Source organism: Chiloscyllium plagiosum, unplaced genomic scaffold (assembly GCF_037043375.1).
Source record: "Chiloscyllium plagiosum isolate Xiang-an unplaced genomic scaffold, Cpla_swu_hap1 HiC_scaffold_34, whole genome shotgun sequence".
NCBI lineage: Eukaryota > Metazoa > Chordata > Chondrichthyes > Orectolobiformes > Hemiscylliidae > Chiloscyllium > Chiloscyllium plagiosum.
The window spans coordinates 26,438,945-26,460,084 of NW_028270172.1; the positions used below are offsets into that span (position 1 = coordinate 26,438,945).

Genomic DNA, 21,140 nt, shown 5'->3' on the forward strand with positions numbered 1-21,140 from the left:
TCTTTAGGAACAGCCTCAGCTTCCAATAATCCCAATAAGTAACTGAACTCTGCCATTGCTGAAATTATTCTGTTACATGTCTTTTGTACCCTCTCTAAAGTTTTCACATCATTTTCTAAATCATGGCGGCCAGAATTGGATGTAGTTGTTGAACCAGTATAGAGACTCGGTCCCGTCACCAACTTTGACCATTTTCACAACCATCCTGCTACCTTTAGTAATTTGTTCACAAATACCCCAAGGTCTTTTTGACTTTGCAGTCCTTTAGAACTGTACAGTTCATAATGATATTCTCCAGTGAACTGTATTATTTCCTATCTCTCTGCATTCAATTTCATCCAGCATGTGTCTTCCCAATGATGACATGAATACTTAATCTAGACGTTTAAAACAGTACTGAGGATGTGCTGCACTGCCAGAGGTGCTACCTTTTCAAATAGACATTAAACCTAAACCCTGTCTGCCTCTCACTAAAAGATCCCATGGCACAACTTTGAAAACAGGTGCTGCCACAGTTGGAATAGCATTCAGTACAACAACCAATTTGACAACAAGGTACCTCAAATCGTGATGAGCAGAGTTCTAGTTCTGGGTCAATATTGATCCTTCAACAAAGATTACCAATATGACTAGTGGTCAGCATGCCCTTTGGTGTGCTTCTTCTATTGCTGATGACCGAGTTGCCTCTGAACTACTACAGGTAATGTTTCAGCTGGAAGAGCAAACAGGGCCCTGGTTTAATAATGCATCTAAAAGGTAGCATCTCTGACAGTGCAACATTCCAGCCAAGAACCAGCATAGATTGGATGCTTAACTTCGTTATACAGAAGATTACTGAACAGAGTGGTAACATTGTATCGGAAGTGAGTCAACCAATTGAGGAAGTCCCAGATTGAACATGAGATGTGCAGGGGTTTTTTTCTTTTGGGGAAGTTTAGTTTGAGGATTCACTACGTCAGGACCATTTAAAACAACAGCTCTTTAAGAGTATGGGAAGATATCTCCAAAAATAACAGAAGAAAAAGAAACATCAGCATTTACTATGGATGAGACAGCGGCCTGTAAACATCAGGTTGCCTCTTACCTTAAACTCCTCACAGAACATCGGGTTCAGTTGGTGAATGAAATTAAAAACATTGAGTGCATCCTGGACAATCTTCTACAGTCTGGATATTTCACCACAGAAGACAAGGAACTTGTACAGAGGAAGCAAACTCGATATGATAAGGTACGAAGGCTGACAAATCAGCGAGGGGCGATCTGAACGTTGTGTTTAAAAATGGCAATAGGATATGCGAGATTAGAGTGGGGGAACTGAGAACAAATGTAAATCATTTTGAAATCTATTTCAAAATGAAATGTTTTTGCACAAGGGGTAGTGGAAAGCTTTACTTGGTTTCCACAAAAGGCTGTGAGTGTATGAGGCCATTTGGAGGCTTTAAGTCTGAGATTGATATTTCTTTGTTGCTGAGGGATGTGGAGCAAAGGTGGGAAAGTAGAGTTGAGGTGCCGATCAGCTGTGATCTAGCTGACTGGTGAAGAATGTGAGAGGATGAATGACCAACTCATTTCCTTTTGTTCTGCTATTTTTCCCCACATTGGTGTTGCTGAGCTCAAGGAATTCAGTATAATACCTGCACTATAAAACACTCAACATTTAACTCCCAAGGCATGGTTCTATATAGTCCCCCCAACATTTTCGCGAGGGAATGTTGTATTAATTTCCCTCTTAGTAATCAATAAGTCAAACTAAAATTAAAATCTTAGAATCCCTACAATGCAGAAAGACCCCATTCAGCCCATTAAGTCTGCATTAACCCTCTGAATGGCATTCCATTCCTGTAACCTTACATGAGGTATTTACCGTGGCTAACCCACCTAATGTGCACATCCCTGGGCCAGACCATGTAACCTGCACATCTTTGGACTGTGGCAAGAAATCCATGCAGACACTGAGAGAATGTGCAAACTCCAAACCGAGAGTTGCCCAAGGTTGGAATCGTACCCAGATGCCTGTGATGCACTGTGAGGCAATAGTACTGACCACGGTGCCACCTCCATTAGTCTTGTTATCATAGAATCCCTACAGTGTGGAAGCAGGCCATTCAACCAGTTGAGTCCACACTGACCCTCCGAAGAGCATCCCACCCAGATCCATCCTCATCCTGTAACCCTGCATTTTCCTATGGCCAATCCACCTAATCTGCACACCTTTGGACCATGGGAGGAAATCAGAGCACCCAGAGGAAAACCACGCAACATGGGGTGAATGTGCAAACTCTACAGGTATGGTCAGCTGAGGCTGGAATCGAACTCAGATCTCTGGTATTGTGAGGCAGCAGTCACCGTGCTGCTCCATGGGTCTTTCAAACATGTGGAGTGGTAGGATAATAGTCACCATAGGATGAGGATCATTGTCTCATTCAAGGTGGTGAGTTTAACCTGAGGGTCACTATGCTATAGGTACAGTTGAGAAGGTGGGACAGCCAGTTTGCATCACAAACTAACTAGGCTATCCAACAGCTCCAGCTGGTCAGATAACTCGCGAGAACTACAGCACTTCTTTAATTAATATGTTATTAAAAGAATGAATATAATCTTAGCCCCACAAAGCAGGCAGGTTTGGGAAGTTTGGAATAAAAGTCTGAATCTGACCCCAACCAATCCAGGTTTTAATGGTACCTGAATGGAGGCCGGGCAACCAGCTAACCCTCTTCTATAAGGCAGCTAAGCAATTTAAACACTATAATAAGCCTGTGTACCTCAAGGTTATTCACCGTCTCAAAGTTAACTCTGTCTGGTTGGAATTCCCAGGCCTTAAGAAATCCTGTCAGCAGAAAGGAGGCTAGCACTGGTATATTCAAGAGTTAAGTGCCTTTGAATTTTCTGGCTGCAGTAACTCTGCCTTACTAGCCCATTGTAACTGGGCAACCAACCCTACCCCTTACCCCTGTGACCCATCTCTTTTGACCCCTGCCAACCAATTTCCTCACTGAGGTCTCTAATCTTACTCCCCACAGCCCCAATGTACCAAATCATTAATTCACTTCTGGAAGTCTCTGATGACACCCTACCATGGCCTCTGCTTCACCTCAAGCCTTCTGATGTCCATACAAGGCCTCTCTATCAGGTTTACAATTAACCCTGGACTTCCAACCACCATCCATCTCCACCCCACACCTGTAAGTTTTCTGTAAGTCCTTTGATCTCCCTTCTGAGCCGTCCAGTCTTATCTGCCCTGTTCTCCCCAACAGAGACCTCCAATGACCACATCTGCTATTTTACTCTCTCTCTCGTACACTGCCCCCCCCCCCCCATGTCTTCTGTCATTCCCCCATCCCCTTTCTAGCATTCCAAAGTATAACAATCTGGCCTCAAAGACCATCTTTCATTTTGGCAGTGCCTTCATATTTCAGGACATCCCAAAGCACTTTACACTCAATGTAATTCCTTTGAAGTGCAGTTTGCACAGCTGCCCAACAAGAGGGGCAAGGGGTTTGAGGGCTCCTATGCCACTAAGATTGAGACTCTCTCACTAGCTGTCTCTCCCACTTCCCCATCCCACTGGGTCAAGCTTCCTCTATGGCTCCCCACTGCCTTGGCACTGAAATTGTGTCTTTGTCCCATTTTTCTCGGATTTCCCCTTCTGTCCTCTCTGAGACAACCTTGTTCACAAGACTTTCATGTGACCCTTTCCTACTAAACTGCTGAACCTTGAACTTCCTTTCACATTCCCTAGGTTGACTGATTTTGTTTAATGGTTCTCTTTACTCAGGTATGGCCTGTTAACACTAACCTTAACCTCACTTTAATTGTGCCCCACCTCAAAGCAAAACTAATGCTGGGTCTGTTCTTGTGGTTTCCTCCTCGATTCCTAAATCTATGTAATGTTTCCCCAGAAATTTCTGTTTCAAACCCTCAGATCAGATTTCCACCTCTGCAACATTACCAAAACATCTCTTATCAGTGACTGTGGTAATGATATTCCATTCCTCTCATCCTTCTTGACCCGTCTACAGCCTCTGACACAGTTGACCATCCAATGGTCCTCCAATGCTTCTGTCTGTTGTACGGTAATGTGGGTGGTCTGATTCCACTCTTGTCTAGCTAATTATAGTCAGACAATCAGCAGCAGTGGTGCCCACTCTGTTAACTTTTGATGCCTTTGAAGAATCCTTTCTTGGTCTCTTCTTATTTTTCATTTACTTGCTACATCACCTTGGTGACATTATCCCAGATCACTTTACTTTCCAACACCTTACCATATCTCTATGGTCTTTAAGTGACAAGATTGCCTGGCTGAAATCCAGTATCAGATGAGCAGAGATTTCCTCCAATTAATTTAGAAACACCAAAACAATGCTGCATCTGCTTTAGTTTCCACTACAGACTGCCTAGTCATTGACTCTATACCTCTCAAAGCTGAATCAGACAGTGTGCAACCTTGGTGTCTGTTGATTTCAATGTGTTTCTGACAAGTGTCTGTATAATCATTAAGACTACCTCCACAATAATGCATAACTTCCTCTACCAGTGTCTCAGCTCATCTGCCGCTAAAGCCCTCGTATGTATTTTGTAACCTCTGTATTTCATTATTTCAGAGCATTCCTTGCTGGCCTCCCACATTTTACCTTCCAGAAATGCTGGAATGCTCAAAACTGCTGCCCATGCTCTTATTCACACACTGAGGGAAGTGATGGTGTAGCAGTAATGTCAACGGGCTGGTATACCTGAGGCCCAGACTAATGTTTTGGGCTCATGCATTCAAATCTCCCCATAGCAGTTTGGTGGAATTTAAATTCAAATAAAAGATCTGGAATGTAAAGCTTGTCTTCATAATGGCAACCAAGACAGCTTTCATGTTTTCTAGTTGTAAAAAGTGGATTCATTAGAATGTTCTTCAGGGAAGGAAATCTGGAATCCTCATCATGTCTGATCCACATGTAAGTCCAGATCCAGAGCAATGCTGCCGACTCTTAACTGCCCTTAGAAATGTTACAAAGCTGGAAATAAGTACTTTCATGGTCTTAGTAAAAATTATCTTTTGATCAAGATTTTAGGTCATATGTTATCTGCAGCCCTGTGAAGTAATTTGTATTGGTACATGCAAAGTAAATATGGCAATATAACTTGCTGTTTTGTCAGAAGTTGAACACTGCAAAGTCTAACAGACAGCAATGTGACAGTGACTCGGTGGTTATGGCTGAGGAGTAAGTATTGATGCGAAAGCAGATAAAACAACAGGGGAAAATCTCGTGTTCTCCTTTAGTACCCTGGTACCTTTCCTGAGGCAGTAGATGGGGTTTCAATTTCATGCTTGGTTTTGAACGATGGCACACAGAACAGTGAGGCACTCAGGTGTCAAGCTGGATTGTGAACTTAGTCTATGCAATGGGATCACAGTAGTGATCAACTCTGGCAGTTTTGCAAAAAGAGGGCTTCTTACATTCCAATTAGGAGTATTTCGTACTAGTGCCTTTAAATACACATTTGCTTGTTGACTGAAAAAATTATAAACCAAACCTGGCAAGTGGTAAAGTCTCAGGTTTGAACCTTCAGTGGTAAATCTGGACAACTTCCAACCATTTCAGGGAAGATGGAGCCACTTGCTCAATAAGTGAGGCACATGAGGAACAGCTCAGACAGTGGCTGTAGTCATCCAAATCAGATTATCGCCCACAAACTGAACTCCTACTCTCAGAGGTCTATTCCTGGTCACATCATACCCATTCAAGAAGAAGTAATTAAACAGATTGTTAACTTTAACATTAAATTATAATTATTTCCTCAGCCAAACAAAAATAAGTGCTGGCAAAAAGGCAGTATGTACTTATTGTTCTCAGCTCGATGGAGTTCATTGTGTTCTGAGGTACAGCCAGATGCTACGTTTTGGTAACTTCAGTCAGTCTGACTGCACACTAGGCAGAGGCAGTTGACATGGCAGAGACTCTGGTCCAAATTCTCGCTTCTGAGTCAGGAGAGACAATGGCAAAGTTTCCTAACTGTGCCATCTCATGCCCTCCAATCACCCAATGGCCCCTCATGCTCTTCTGTGCCAATACATGACCTCATACCCATCCCATAAACTTTACGGCTCATATATCAACACTGCCCACCACATTCTTCTTTATTGGCACCTTTTGTCTTTACATCCTCCAAGATAACTTGCACAATATCTACCATAGACAGTCCTCAGGATGCATGCTGGGATAAAATCAAATACTAGATATATATTGATGGCATCACAATTAAACAAAAATATTCTCATTTTTAAAAGCCCATTCACTACAGTTAAGTTCCTTCAACTAATAAATCCTTGATGAAAGCAAGCATTTCTATTCCTGATATCAAAGGTTGGATTACGACTTGGAACTTTCAGTCAAACTGCGAACTGACCGGCAATCCACTATGATAGTGAAAAGTTGTGAATCAGCTGTGCAAATGCCAACCTCACACTTAGATCAACAGACACAGTGAAATAGCCAACAGTGACATTTTTTTTAAAAAAAGATACTTCTGGGAAAAAAGCCCAGAAGATTTAAATACCTTGACAGCTTGACAATTCTCAGGAGGTTTTAAATGCCTTGACAGTTTGATAATTGCGTTTCTTTTACACATAATCCTGTTTAATATTAATAATATTAAAGGGAATTTGACCTTTCCAAAGAGCATTTTACCTCTCCTAAAAGGACACATTATTTCATACAAAGGTGTTTTCTTTTCCAATCCAAAAGGGAACTTTGCCTTTCCATAGAGCTCTGATAAGTTTAGACCTTCTCCCAAAAAACGTAATGCCCATAGTCATCATTTGGACATCCCATTAAAAAACATTGGTTAAGCTTGATGGCAGCCGCAGTTGCCAATGTACAATCACCTTCATGGACCTGATGAAATTGGTGGATGACTTTTTTAGGGTTGTGAGGAGAGTGGGCGGTGTAAGGGTAGGACTTCAAGAATTGGCCCCCAGAGGTATTTTGCCTAAGCTGTCCACCCTGTCCAATCCTGCAAAAGCTCTGGCCTACGTGTATCAATGTTTTTGGACTACAAGATTGATTTGTTGAGATAATCAACAGTAAGTATTATTGGTAAAAGGGAGAAGCCAGAGGCAGTGTCAGATTTTTCAAAAATGTACTGGAGTGGTGAGAAAAAGAGAAAATGAATGAGAAATTAATATTCCAAAAATGAATATCTGAAACTTGAATTGTTGCTGTTTGTGGCTGCTGGCATTGTGCAAACTGTTTGCCAATATCATAACAATGACTACATTTGAGAATCGCTTCACTGACTGCAACTTGCTTTTGGATATGTTGCATAAGTACAAGTTATTTTCGTTCTCTTCAAATATTGTTCTCCCTTACACTTACCTCCTCCTTTAAATTGTTTTTTTAAAAATCATATTCCTAGTGTGTCTGTCAATCTGGAACAAGTTATAATTGTTTCTCTAACCTGTGCTAGTGCTATCCTTGAAAATTTAAAATAAAATATAAAATATATTGAAGAGATTTCAAGGCTGCAATCTCGCTAAAGCTTCACATAACATCATAAAACAGCCAACCTTCTGGGGGTTACTGCATTATTTGAGCTTGATAATACGGCCACCTTACATTCACTTCTGTAAATATTTTAATGTACTCTTCAAAGCCTTATTCTGGTGTTTTGTCACATTGCAGGAATTACTCTTTCCTGTATTAAAAGTGTATAAAAAGGTCTGTAATTTCCTGTAGCTCTTTCTGAGCTGGCTAATCTGACATCTTTTCCAAAGGAAAAATCTGGGGATTTGTTACCATCTAATTAACTTCAGGATGTAAAAGCCAGAAACACTTCCCTTCGAGGTAAGATAATCCATACCACTTACCTCTGTACTTTTATATTCTGGTTTCAAGGTATGACTCCCTGGCTGAGGAATTTAAAGGCCAGAACTAATTCCATCATGTTGGCCAGGGCATTTAAATTCAAGTAATCTAATGACGACTGGAATAAAAGTCTAATACAGAATATTTCCAATCCCATAGAGCTGTTTTGGGAGTTGGGATTAGGTGGAAGCCTGGAATCAAGTGTGTTGGTCAGTTACCAGATATGCTCCTGTCAACAAGAGCGTGGTGGCTCGCAACACCCAGGGACCCGGGTTCCATTCCAGCCTTTGGTGACTGTCTCTGTGGAGTTTGCACATTCTTCCTGAATCTGCGTGGGTTTCGCCAATTGCTCTGGTATCCTCCCACAGTCCAAACCTGAGCAGGTTAGATGGATTGGCCATGCAAAATTTCCCATAGCATCCAGGGAAGTGCAGGCTAGGTGAATTAGCCATGGGAAATGCAGGGTTATAGGAATAGGACAGAGTAGGGTTTGCATCCATTTGGAAGGGTGATGTAGATGGGTCGAATGGCCTGCTTCACTATATAGGGATTCTATCATTCTAAGAGGCCTTGCTGGAGGAAGGACTCAACACAGTGGTGACTACCAGTCCATTGATAATGGGTATAACCAATGAGGGCCATTTGGACATGAACTTATTGTGCTGTTGCTGAGGAATTTTGGTTTTGTCAGCAATGTCCACATTCCATGAATGAAATTAAAAAATGATTATTAAAGGATTGGACACTCTGGAGGCAGGAAACATATTTCCGCTGATGGGTGAGTGCCGAACCAGAGAACACAGCTTAAACATACGGGGTAGACCATTTAGGACAGAGATGAGGAGAAACCTCTTCACCCAGAGAGTGGTGGCTGTGTGGAATGCTCTGCCCAGAGGGCAGTGGAGGCCCAGTCTCTGGATTCATTAAAGAAAGAGTTGGATAGAGCTCTCAAGGATTGTGGAATCAAGGGTTATGGAGATAAGGCAGGAACAGGATACTGATTAAGGATGATCAGCCATGATCATATTGAATGGTGGTGCAGGCTCGTAGGGCAGAATGGCCTATTCCTGCACCTATTGTCTATTGTTTTTAAGGTGAGAGAAGAAAGATTTTTTAAAAAAAGACATATGGGGCAATTTTTTTTTACAATGGCTGGTATGGAATGAACTTCCAGAGGAAGTGGTGAATGCAAGCACAGTTACAACATTTTAAAAGGTGTTTGGATAAGTACATGAATAAGAAAGGCTGAGAGGGAAATGGACCAAGCACAGGCAGGTGTGACTAGTTTAATTTGGGAATATGGTCAGAAGGTCAGATTCCTGAAGAAGGGCTTATGCCCGAAACGTCGATTCTCCTTCTCCTTGGATGCTGCCTGACCTGCTGTGCTTTTCCAGCAACACATCTTTTAGATATGGTCAGAAGGGACTGGTTGGACCGAAGGGTCTGTTCCCATGCTCTTTGACTCTATGACTTAAAAGGGCACGTACTAACTATATAGACAGTACAAATGAGAATGGTGAAATGTCCACATTCCATGAATGAAATTAAAAAATGATTATTAAAGGATTGGACACTCTGGAGGCAGGAAACATATTTCCGCTGATGGGTGAGTGCCGAACCAGAGGACACAGCTTAAAAATACGGGGTGGACCATTTAGGACAGAGATGAGGAGAAACTTCTTCACCCAGAGAGTGGTGGCTGTGTGGAATGCTCTGCCCCAGAGGGCAGTGGAGGCCCAGACTCTGGATTCATTTAAGAAAGAGTTGGATAGAGCTCTCAAGGATAGTTGAATCAAGGGTTATGGAGATAAGGCAGGAACAGAATACTGATTAAGGATGATCAGCCATGATCATATTGAATGGTGGTGCAGGCTTGAAGGGCAGAATGGCCTACTCCTGCACCTATTGTCTATTGTCTATTGATATTAACCATTTGTCATCACCAGAGAAATTATAATGGTGTCAGATGTTTCAATTGTATCCACTATTTGGAAAATTCAGTAACTTCTTAACCAGTTTGTATTCATGTATCTAGATAATTTGATTCACCAAAGATATCAATATGGAACTGTGAATAGTGAGAGAGAAGGAAAGAAAAACACAATTGAAGCTGTTATGAATCCATTTGGAGCAGTTTAATCCTTAGAAGTTGAATATTGTGTTAAATTTTATCCTTTTGAAATGCATTAGCTTCAGTCTTCAGACTATTGAAAAGATGAGATTTAACACTGAAGTTGAACAGAGGAAATTTAACATTGAGATCTAAATGAGGAATCTTAACATGGCCAGCATGATAACTCAGTGCTGCCTCACAGGGTCAGGGACTCTGTTCGATTCTTGGGCGACTGTCTGTGTGGGGTTTGCACATTTTCCCTGTGTCTGATTGGGTTTCCTCCAGGTCCTCCAGTTTCCTCACAAAGTCCTAAGATATGCTGTTTAGGTGGGATTGGCCATGCTAAATTGTGTCCAGGATGTGCAGGCTGGATGTGTTAGCCATGGGAAATGCAGGGTAGAAGGGGTAGGGTAAGGGGGCTGGGTCTGGGGGGGATGCTCTTCAGAAGGTTGGTAGACTTGATGGGTCGAATGGTCTGCATCCACACTAGGGGTTCTATGATTCTTATAACAGAAATTGAAAAGACACAACTATTTTGGTTTAACTAAATACCACTTATAGCAAGCAAATTACATTGATGCCAATGCACCCATTACATGCAGCTGGGATTGTATTTGTGCAGTAGTCTTTAAGGGATAGACCGTGTTAATTACATCAGGTGAAAGTGAGGATTGTAGATGCTGGAGATAAGAGTTGAGAGTGTGGTGCTGGAAAAGCACAGCAGGTCAGGCAGCATTCCGATGAAGGGATTTTGCCCAAAACGTTGATTTTTCTGCTCCTTGGATGCTCCAGCACCACGCTCTCGACTCATGTTAATTGCATTCCCAAAGTAGGGCATCACTACTGTCCTCCCCTTACCAGCTTTGCTCACCAGAAATATTGCAGTGATCAGCCGGTATTTAAACCTCAATACTTATTTATAGATATAAAAAGACAGAATCCCAAAGCAGGAGGAGTCAGGAAATGGACACTGAGCATTTGCTGGAGAGTTAAGGAAGATAATTGAAAACTTGGTCAATGGAATTTTGAAAGCTCTTTAAGGAAGGTTAATAACTAAAAGAGAGGTTTCTCTTAAGAATTATATAATTGGATGTTGTAAGTTGAGTAGTGGAAGAAAGTACTGACATAAGGCAAGAGGACACAAAATGAGAGACTGGAGATGAGGTAAGGTGGGGTGAAGCTGTGGGGATTTATATGTATTGGTGGACTAGTATAGATCAGGAGGAATGCGAATAATGGGCAAACAGGGTGAAGTGGGAAATGAGATCCAAAGCAATTTCTAGAGTATTATAAGCCATTGATACAGTAATATACCATCTTGAAACTGATTATTATTGATAGCATCAAGTTTATCGCTACATTTTCTTTAGGTGCGTGAAATCCTTGACATAATATGCAATAAAGGACCTGAAGCTGCTGAGTATTTTGTGTATGTGATGTACAAGGCTAAAGACGTTTATCCTGAGCTGCAGGATTGGATAAAAATAATTGAGTATCAGCCACCTGAGCATTTAGTGAGAAAGACGATTCTTCTCACAGATGCTGGTAAGTAATTATATTCTTGATGAAACCAATGTGTAAGCCTTTAAGAAAATAGAACATCACTGGCCTGACATACTTATTACTTGAAGGAGGAACTGGGGCAAAGATAGGGACCTAAATTACATGATGTGGCCCTTGGCATGTAAAACAAAATAATATAAATTCTGTTTTGAATAAAAACATTGATTTCAAATTTCTACTTTCCAAGTTTGCCAATATTCTGAAAAACTTAGACATCAATTGAAAAGGGAAACCAAGTTCATCACTTCGTATGCTCAGAAAGAAGACATCTTGCTGGATGATACTTACACTGAGACTCTTATGGAACGAGTTAATGCAGTAGGTGAAACTGAAGGACCCATTTCCCACTTGGAGGATTTGTTCAGTGACACGGGCATCATCAATGAGGATGCAGAGATAGTTTTTATAACTGGTGATGCTGGGGTTGGTAAGACCATACTGCTCCAGAGACTTCAGAAACTCTGGTCCAAAGGAGAGCTGTGTACTGGTGTTAAATTCTTCTTTAAATTTAGATGTCGCATGTTCAATATCTTTGAAAAGGAAGATAAGATTTCTCTCAGAGATCTACTGTTTAAATACAATTGTTATCCAGACAAAGACACTGATGAGATATTTAGTTACATCCAACAACACCCAGACTCTGTCCTCTTCACACTGGATGGGTTTGATGAAATTAATGCTGACTGTGACTTTAGTGATATACCTGTAATCTCTTCACCCTTTGACCTCATGCATCCTGTCACTCTTTTGTTGAACCTACTTCACGGAAATTTATTGAAAAACTCAAGAAAATTATTGACTGCAAGAACTGGCACCGAGCTACCATTGAGAATGGTAAGAAAGAGAGTGACACTGAAGGGCTTTACAAAGGACCATTTATTGCAATATTTAAAGAAGTTCTTCAAAAACCAACCCCATCAAACTTTGGTTTTGACCCAGTTGGAAGCAAACCCTCACCTTTGTAGTTTATGTTCAGTGCCATTGTTTTGCTGGATTATATTTAAATGTTATGAACACTTACAGTCAGAATGTAACTCTCAGCAAATGTTGGATTATGTAACGTTGACTGACATCTACCTATTGATGTTAGAGGTTTTCTTAAACCGTTCTTTCAAAACGAGGTTGAACAAAAGAAACAAAAGTCAAAGTGAGACATTCAAAGCAAAGAAAGATTCTCTGATGAGATTGGGAAAATTGGCAAAAGAGGGAATCAAAAGCAATAACTTCATCTTTAGTCAGGAGCAAATCACAGCGGCTGGTATCTCAGAGGAGGATTTACAGTTGGGCTTTATCAAGAGTGTAGGCCACTACGATGGATGTGGGAACCAATCAACCTATGAGTTCCTTCATCTGACCCTCCAGTCATTTTTCACCGCGTTTTTCCTGGTTGTTAACAAGAGAATTCGGGCGAAGGGAATCATTAAGTTTTTTACCGGAAAGATACCACATGGAGGGAAATCACATCCACTCAACTGTTCAGTCTCCTGCAAAAACTCCAAGAGAAGCTCAAAAGAACACTTGCTCGAGGCCCGAGAACATTTCCAACTAACTGTTTTCTTTCTTTGTGGCTTGCTTTCCAAAACCAAGTTGGATGTACTGAGTCATTTGACTTGCCAAATAAGCATTCAAAAGAAGAGAGCAGTTTTGAAGTCCTACCTGGTTGGCTGTGTGAAAACGTACACAAGCAACGATTTCTATCAGATGCAAGCTGTCCCGCGTTTCAAATGGCTGGTGAGGTGCATATTTGAAGTGCACAGCAAAGAAGTAGCCAGACTTGCTGCCAAGAGAATTCACCAAGATTATATAAAGTTCACCTATTGCAATGTCTACTCAGCGGACTGCAGTGCAATCACTTTTATTTTACGTGGCATTCAGAAAACAATTGGGCTCGAACTAGACAATAACAATATCAATGACTACGGAGTGAGAGAACTAATTCCTTGCTTTAGTAAGCTTCGCATTATTGGGTAAGATACATAAACACACCCTTCTATTCTTTTATTGTGTCTGTTATTGTGCTTACATGCAAGTTCATCTGTCTCAGCTTGGATCAAGGGGAATGTTAGGTTTCAGTTCTCTCTAGGCCAGCCAGATTAGCAATTTAAAGGAGTCTTTTCTGATGGATTTATTTAACTGCAAGCACAGAGAGATCTGTCACTGAATTCATTTTGTCAGAAACTGACAGTGCCTAGAGTGTAAAATGTGGTATAGCCATGGAGTGATAGTTTTTCTGGTCCATTGATTCTGGGCCTAGGCTAATAGGCTGAAGACTGTGAGTTAATTCTCATTGCAGAGAATTTCATTTCACTTTTAAAAAGATTCAAGAAATAAGAAGCAGAAAACTCCAATTCATGTTCACTTTTAGTAAAAGCTATCATGAAGGATTATTATTTTGTTAAAAGTGAATTAATTAATACCATCAGCCCTGATCTATGTGGATTCCAATCACAGGCCTGAAGGCCAGCAAACCATCCTCCAACCATACGGCATCAATGTCAACTTCACCAGTTTCCAAATCTCCTTTCCCTCCCACCTCATGCCAGATCCAACCCTCCAACTCAGTACGGCTCTCTTGAACTGTTCTACCTGTCCACCTTCCTTCCCATCTATCCACTCCACCCTCCCCTCCCACCTATCACTATCAGCCACCCATCTGCATCTACTTATTGCCTTCCTGGCTACCTCTCCTCTCTCCCCACTCTCACTCTCCTATCTATCTCTCATCCCCCTTCCCCTCCCCACATTCCCAAATAAGGGCTTAGGCCTGAAACATCGACTCTCCTGCACCTTGGATGCTGGCTGACCTGCAGTGCTTTTCCAGTGCCTCACCTTTTGACTCTGATTTCTCCAGCATCTGCATTTTCTCACATTCTCTCAGCCAGCAAACCACTCAGTTATAGTTACCTTCTGATTGGTAATAAATGCCAGGCTTACCCTCAATATCTACCTCCCAAGAATGAGTCTTTGAAAGACATAGTTTTTAGTTTTTAATGATGCAAGAATCTGTACTGTCAAACTACATTTGCTTAGATGTTATGCTATTTCAGATATGTACGTCAAATATGCGAGAGATCATCAACTCTGGCTAGCAATGCTTCCTCCAGGTCCCACAAAAACACCCAGAAAAATCTTTAATGGCCAATTTGTGAATGGTCTCCACTGACTCTTCAGGCATCATTTACACTACCAAAACCTAAATATAAATGGGGTGGAATGTGTGCGTCACATCTTCCACCCATTGTTTTGCAACCAGTCCATTAAATGGATTATTTGAAGAGTCTCCTAGGTCCTCTTTTACTTTAGGTAAGGTCACTTGCTAATCCTTTGAAAATCATTTGAAGATTACAGAAGGCAGGTCCTTGTTGGGTGAATTTTCAATTTGTCACTGATTGATCTGGGTTATTATGTGCTTCTCTGGCCCTTTGCCATTGTGTCTTCAAACTATCAGATTTATCAGGCAGCGTTCGAGGAGCAGGAGAATCGACGTTTCAGGCATAGCCCATCATCAGTATTCCTGATCCCTGATGAAGGGCTTTTGCCTGAAACGTCGATTCTCCTGCGCCTCAGATGCTGCCTGACCTGCTGTGCTCTTCCAGCACCGCACTTTTGACTCTGATCTCCAGCATTTACAGTCCTCACTTTCTTTTATCAGATTTATCATCTTGAAAGGAAACATTTGCACTTAAAGAACACCTTTCATAATATTCAGACTTCCCAAAGCATTTTGCAATCAAGGTAGTATTTTGGAAGTGTAGTCATTACTTTAGGAAATGGAGCAGTTATCTTGTACATGCAGTGTCACAAATAGCGCCATGTGATTATGTGTTTACTTTGGCTATCCTAATATTTCCGACTATGACTTTATTCAGGTTGAATGCAAATCAAATCACAGATGAGGGAGTTCAAGTGCTATCTGAAGAACTTAAAAAGTACAAAATTGTTCAATTTCTTGGGTAAGTTGGCAAGGTAAAAAAATACTCAGATTACATTCTTCCCTTGAATGTTAGGAAGGATAGTGACAGATAAATACATTGTGAACTGTACATAGACACTTTCCATTTGTATTTAGTGTTTCAATAAGAGAATCTTTATTATAAATGTCATGTATTGATGCCTATGTTGTAAAAGCTTGGTTGTATAATACATAGTCTTCTATTCACTAAATGTGATCAATATCTCAATGGATACCTATGGAGAATAATATTGAAATTAATAGTTTATACCAAAGTAGGGAAAGTAAACTATTTTCCTGAAGAACAAAGGAGTAATGTATAAGTATAAGATGGAATTCAGTGACAGTAAATATGAGGTCATGAATTTTTGTTTTTAAAAAATGGTAATTATACTCTAAATGAAAGTAGAGGTGGTTTTGATTAGATTAGATTCCCTACAGTGCAGAAACAGGCCCGGAACAGCAGATAGTTTGAGGAGTAAAGTTTCCCAACACATTAAAGGCAGCATTCCAGACCGATGAAGCTGTAAGGAATTATGTTATTTTAGGATTTCACCATAAGAATGTAAAGTACAAAAGTCAATATGCAATGATTAGTTCATGCAAGATTTCAATAAGATGTAAGTTTAAGTATTGGGTGTAATTGTGGCTCCACATTATAGAAATGATATAGGACAGTTATCTTGCCAATTTAATCCTGGTTGAGAGTGTGGTGCTGGAAAAGCACAGCAGGTCAGCCAGCATCCGAGGAGCAAGAGAATTGATGTTTCGAGCATAAGCCCTTCATCAGAATGAGTCTTGTGGGCCAAGTGGCTGAGAGGTAAATGGGAGGAGGTGGGGCTGGGGATAAAGTATCTGAGAATGTGATAGGTAGATGAAGGTGGGGGAGAAGGTGAGAGGTTGGAGAGGAGGGTAGAGCTGATAGATGGGATGATGCACAGGTCAAGAGGGCAGTGCCAAGTTGGAGGCTTGGGACTGGGATAAGGTTGGGGGAGGGGAAATGAGGAAAGTGGTGAAATCCACATTAATCCCGTATGGTTGCAAAGTACCAAGGCGGAAGGTGAGGCATTCTTCCTCCAGGAATCGGGTGGTTAGGGTTTGGCAATGGAGGAGGCCCAGGATCTGTATGTCCTTGGTGGAGTGGGAAGGGGAGTTTATGTTCAGCCACTGGGCAATAGGGTTGATTGTTGCGGGTGTCCCAGAGATGTTCTATGAAACATCTGCAAGTTAGCATCCTGTTTCCCCGATGTAGGGGAGACTACATTGGATGCAGCAAATACAGTAGATTCCTGTCTCCCGAATGTAAAGGATCGCCCTCTTGACCTGTCCGTCGCCTTTCCCATCTATCCACTCCCCCCTTCTCTCCGACCTATCACTTTTTCCCCCCACCTTCATCTACCTATAGCATTATGAGCTACCTTCCCCCCAGCCCCACCCCCTCCCATTTATCTTTCAGCCCCCTCGGCCCACAAGCCTCATTTCTGATGAAGGGCTTTTGCCCGAAACATCGATTCTCCTGCTCCTCGGATGCTGACTGACTTACTGTGCTTTTCCAGCAGCACATTCTCAACTCTGATCTCCAGCATCTGCAGTCCTCTCTTTATCCCAATTTAATCCTGGGGCTGATAAGAATAATGCCATAAGGCACAAGCATTTCACTGCCTGCTTAACCATTAAAGGCATTTTGTTTTCTAGAAAACATTTTGTTAAGGCTATTTCTAATTTGGGGAGGAGTTTTGTTCTTTAATTCTTTTGTGGTGACAGCAAGTTTTCAAGTTTTCTCTTGACAATGCGTTTGCAATAGATGTATTTTCACGATGGCTTGTATTTCTATAAAAGATTCCTTTCAGTCATCAAAATGGTGGACTATTCTTTTGTATTCCAGTTCTCTGTCACCTCTGTTCTTTGCTGAAGAGAAAAGCACTTTCAGGGAAGGTTAATTCATTAATTAATAAGCTCTTTACCTTTTTGAATTAATAGAGGTTTTGCTACTGAACTCCTTCCCTCTATTCTACTGATAAGATTCTGACATGAATTAGTGTTGGCCTTTTCAGCTGTATTTAATTCAGAGTTGACCATTTTTTTTTTGCTACAGCATGCTGTGATTGAAAGGCTACACAAAATGTCCAAATCTATCTACGCTGTTAGATTTGCCTTCAGCTGTTCGCACAATGCAACATGTCACAAATAAATTATAGAATGCAGCCCAAATGAAACTGTCACCATGGCCACACACTTGTGTGGAAACCGGGACTGCTGTCATCTTACCAGCAGTGTCATGTCAGGTTGTAAGCCCAATGTTAACATGTCGGTTTACCATAATATTGTACTCAAGTCGGGCGCTGAAATTGGCAGCCTTACCTGCCTTTTGAAAATTCTTGTTAATGGGAAATCCATCTTGGTGAAAAATCAATTGACTGATTACACTGCCCTAGCCAAAATGCAGTTGGCAAGGGAATCCAAGAGAGTGTAGGCAAACTGCTTCTTCACCAATTCTAGCAATTTTTAAAAAAAGGAACAGAAGTGCCCTGTGTTCATCAAGAGCTCCAGGCCCCAGAATGATAGCCCTCCTGTGTGCCTGATTCCTCCCCATTCAGAAATCTAGTTTGACCTGAGTCTAGGATCCATACTGGGTTCTGCTTAAAAAAAATTAAAAATTGGCAACAATAGAAAGTTGGATCTCCTTCCACAGAGGTACAGCAGTCCAAGCTGAGATGGTAAAGCTGACCCACAATATAATCTCTCTGCTGGGCAATCTTTGTGAAATTGCTTCATCTGCGACTGACTTTTCTGGCAGAGGATGAGCAATAAGCTATAGGATTCAGTCCCATGAAACTAGAAACAATGTATCTCATTTATAAATACTGATTGTGCCAGCAACTCATAATTAGTACTGATACTTGCTGTCCATGAAGGTGGTAAAAATTGAGATGGTGAATTAATTCGAAGAGAAATTGTATGGGAGTAAACCTGCAGGAATACAATGATATAGTGACTGAATGGGTCTGTTTTGGTTTGCTTTTCACAGAACTGACTTGCATTTGATGGGCTTTACATCTCTGTGGCACAGTGGCTCACTGGTGCCTCACAGCAGCATGGACGCAGGTTCAATTCCAGCCTCGGGCAACTAACTGTGTGGAGTTTGCACATTCTCCCTGTGTCTGCATAGGTTTCCTCCCACAGTCCAAAGATGTGCAGGTTAAGTGAATTGGCCATGCTAAATTACCCCTAGTGTCCAGGGATTTTCAGGCAAGATTGATTAGCCATTAGAAATGCAGCGTTACAGGGATGGAGTAGGGTATGTTTTTGAGGGGCAGTGTGGACTCAATGGGCCGAATGGCCTGCTTCTACACTGAAGGGATTCTATTGGCTCCATAACACATCTCAGACAATTATGAGAGAATAATTTGTGCCACTCAATCACCCAAGGCATTAGGAAAGATATTCAATTCCTTGTCAAAAAGGGAGGTTTTAAAATTAGATTAAATGGAGAAAATGATTGATGAAGTTTAGGGAGGGAATACCAAAATTTAGGACGTGAAGGTGTAGATGAAGGATAGTGAAAGTAGGCATTGCAAAAAGCATAAGAAACAGAAGCTGGAAGGCAGAAGTAAGATTTTGGTGAACTGAAGGAAGGTAAATTGTTCTTCCAAACTATCAGCAACAAGTGATGGCTGATTCAAGTGGGCTTGTTGAGTACTATTGATATATTTTCTCTGTGCAAGATCCCATTACCATGGTCTAACGCCTTAACTCATATTTGTTTTTCCAGCTTATACAAAAATCAGATTACAGACATTGGTGCCCAATATATTTCAACACTTATTGATGAATGTCCAAGTCTACTCAAATTGGCGTAAGCAGGTTTGCTTTAATTAAGTCATACAAAATATCAGTCTGAAACTAAACTATTCATGTAGTTAGAGGCCAAGTTACACAATATCCCATTTTTAAGGATAAAGAGGCATGAGATGGTATCATACAAATAGTCACTGGTTGCTAAACTCACAGTATTGTCAAAAAAAGCTACACAAGAGTGCCATGCACCCACGCTGTGGTGATGAAGTTACCCATTTTAGTACATCAGGAAGCATCTGCATTCTGCTGTGTAGTTCTATCTAGTGAAAGGACTCGTCAGATTAGAATCTCATACACTAATGGAAATAGAAACAACATTACATGTGTAAAGAATCACATTACTTCCAGATACATTGACACACATTCAAGAAAAAGCTGTAATAAAGAAGAAATCTAAATTAGGAATCAGAACACTTATAGGGATGACACGTTTGGAGCAAGCTTGTAAAAATATTCAAACTGAATCCCTGCATGAAAGGTGCCACTTTTAAATTATTAATCATCATCATTAGTAACAATCAAAACAACTCTTACTGTGAGGTTCTCATGGGTCTGTTGTAACCATTAACTTAATTCAATCAAATCTCTTTTTTTATGGCTGATTTGTCCTTGACTAACCTGTTAAACTGGTTAGAAGGGTGGTGCAGAGATAGTTTAGAAATATTTCTTGCATCTTCATACCAAATCTAGCATCCAAAAGCAGCAGCCTACCCTCACCTGAGATCCAAGCTAGGCCCATTAGTCAGCAGATAATATCTGACAGAGGATAGAGTGAGATGAAAATTCTCACAAGATTTCTTCAAGAAGGTCTTCTGTAAATACAGAATAAAATCTCTTCCCTAATCTAACCTTTCAATCTGAATTGTTAGCACAAATGTCCCATTACTGCAGTTACCAATTGAGAATTACCAGGGTATCTATTCCTATTTAAATACTGCTTCCATTAACCAATGTTGTCAAATGTTCTCCATTTGAGAAAATAATGAGGAATTATTTATCAATTTTTGTATTGATGATGATTATACCATTCCTAGAATGTGGTTCCTAGAAGCTTAATCTTTGAATTAGTTAGTAAGAACACTTGCCCACAGCAAGTTTAAAGTACTTAATTTTTATAATGATTGTTTTGATTCATCACCATCAGGAAATATCTTCCTGAGAACACTTTTGAGATTACAACTAAAGATCATGAGTGATGAGAATATACAATTTACCAGGTCAATTTCTGAAGGATCCTGTTACAAGAAAGAGTATGTGCCAAGTATTCCGAAGGAACTTCATTAATGTTTCAGTCTCAGTTTCAGTGAGATCCTTTGATAACGAAAGGCACACAGATGAAGAAGAGAAAATATTAAACTAATTGTTTTCTTGTTTCTGCATTTAAAGCATTGGTTACAACATGATTACATCTGAAGGAGGGAAAAGGCTAGCATGGGCAGTTCAGAAAAGTAAGACAATCAAACATCTCTGGTGAGTAAGGGAAAGGGTGGAGAATGAAGTGTCTCATGTTTGAATTGTTAAATTTGAACAAATATTACATGACTTTTTAAAATATTGTTTTTGAGAAATGACCAATATATTGAATTGAATTAACTTTATTGTCACGTGTACCGAAAAGCTTTATGAAAGCTTTGTCTTGCGAGCAATACAGGCAATCACATAGTTAAATAGCATAGATAAGAAAATAATAAGTAAACAGCGGCAACAACAAAAACATAGGTACAGGTGAATGCTAACAGTTGGTAAGTCCATTCAGTATTCTAACAACAGCAGGAGAGAAACTGTTTTGAAACCTGCTGGT

The 21,140-nt window shown here is 40.7% G+C and overlaps 1 protein-coding gene across 1 annotated transcript in view; it reads left to right on the forward strand.

The window, feature by feature from the left end:
* The first annotated feature begins 941 nt into the window (after positions 1 to 941).
* The window catches only part of LOC122564434 (nucleotide-binding oligomerization domain-containing protein 1-like), a 42,466-nt gene continuing 22,267 nt past the window's right edge, over positions 942 to 21,140 (forward strand). The window contains exons 1-6 of the mRNA XM_043719284.2: positions 942 to 1,228; positions 11,337 to 11,511; positions 11,717 to 13,496; positions 15,399 to 15,482; positions 19,254 to 19,337; positions 20,726 to 20,809. Of these exons, the coding sequence (XP_043575219.2) occupies positions 1,043 to 1,228; positions 11,337 to 11,511; positions 11,717 to 13,496; positions 15,399 to 15,482; positions 19,254 to 19,337; positions 20,726 to 20,809 (2,393 nt within the window). The 5' untranslated portion in view covers positions 942 to 1,042. The remainder of the gene's footprint in view (positions 1,229 to 11,336; positions 11,512 to 11,716; positions 13,497 to 15,398; positions 15,483 to 19,253; positions 19,338 to 20,725; positions 20,810 to 21,140) is intronic.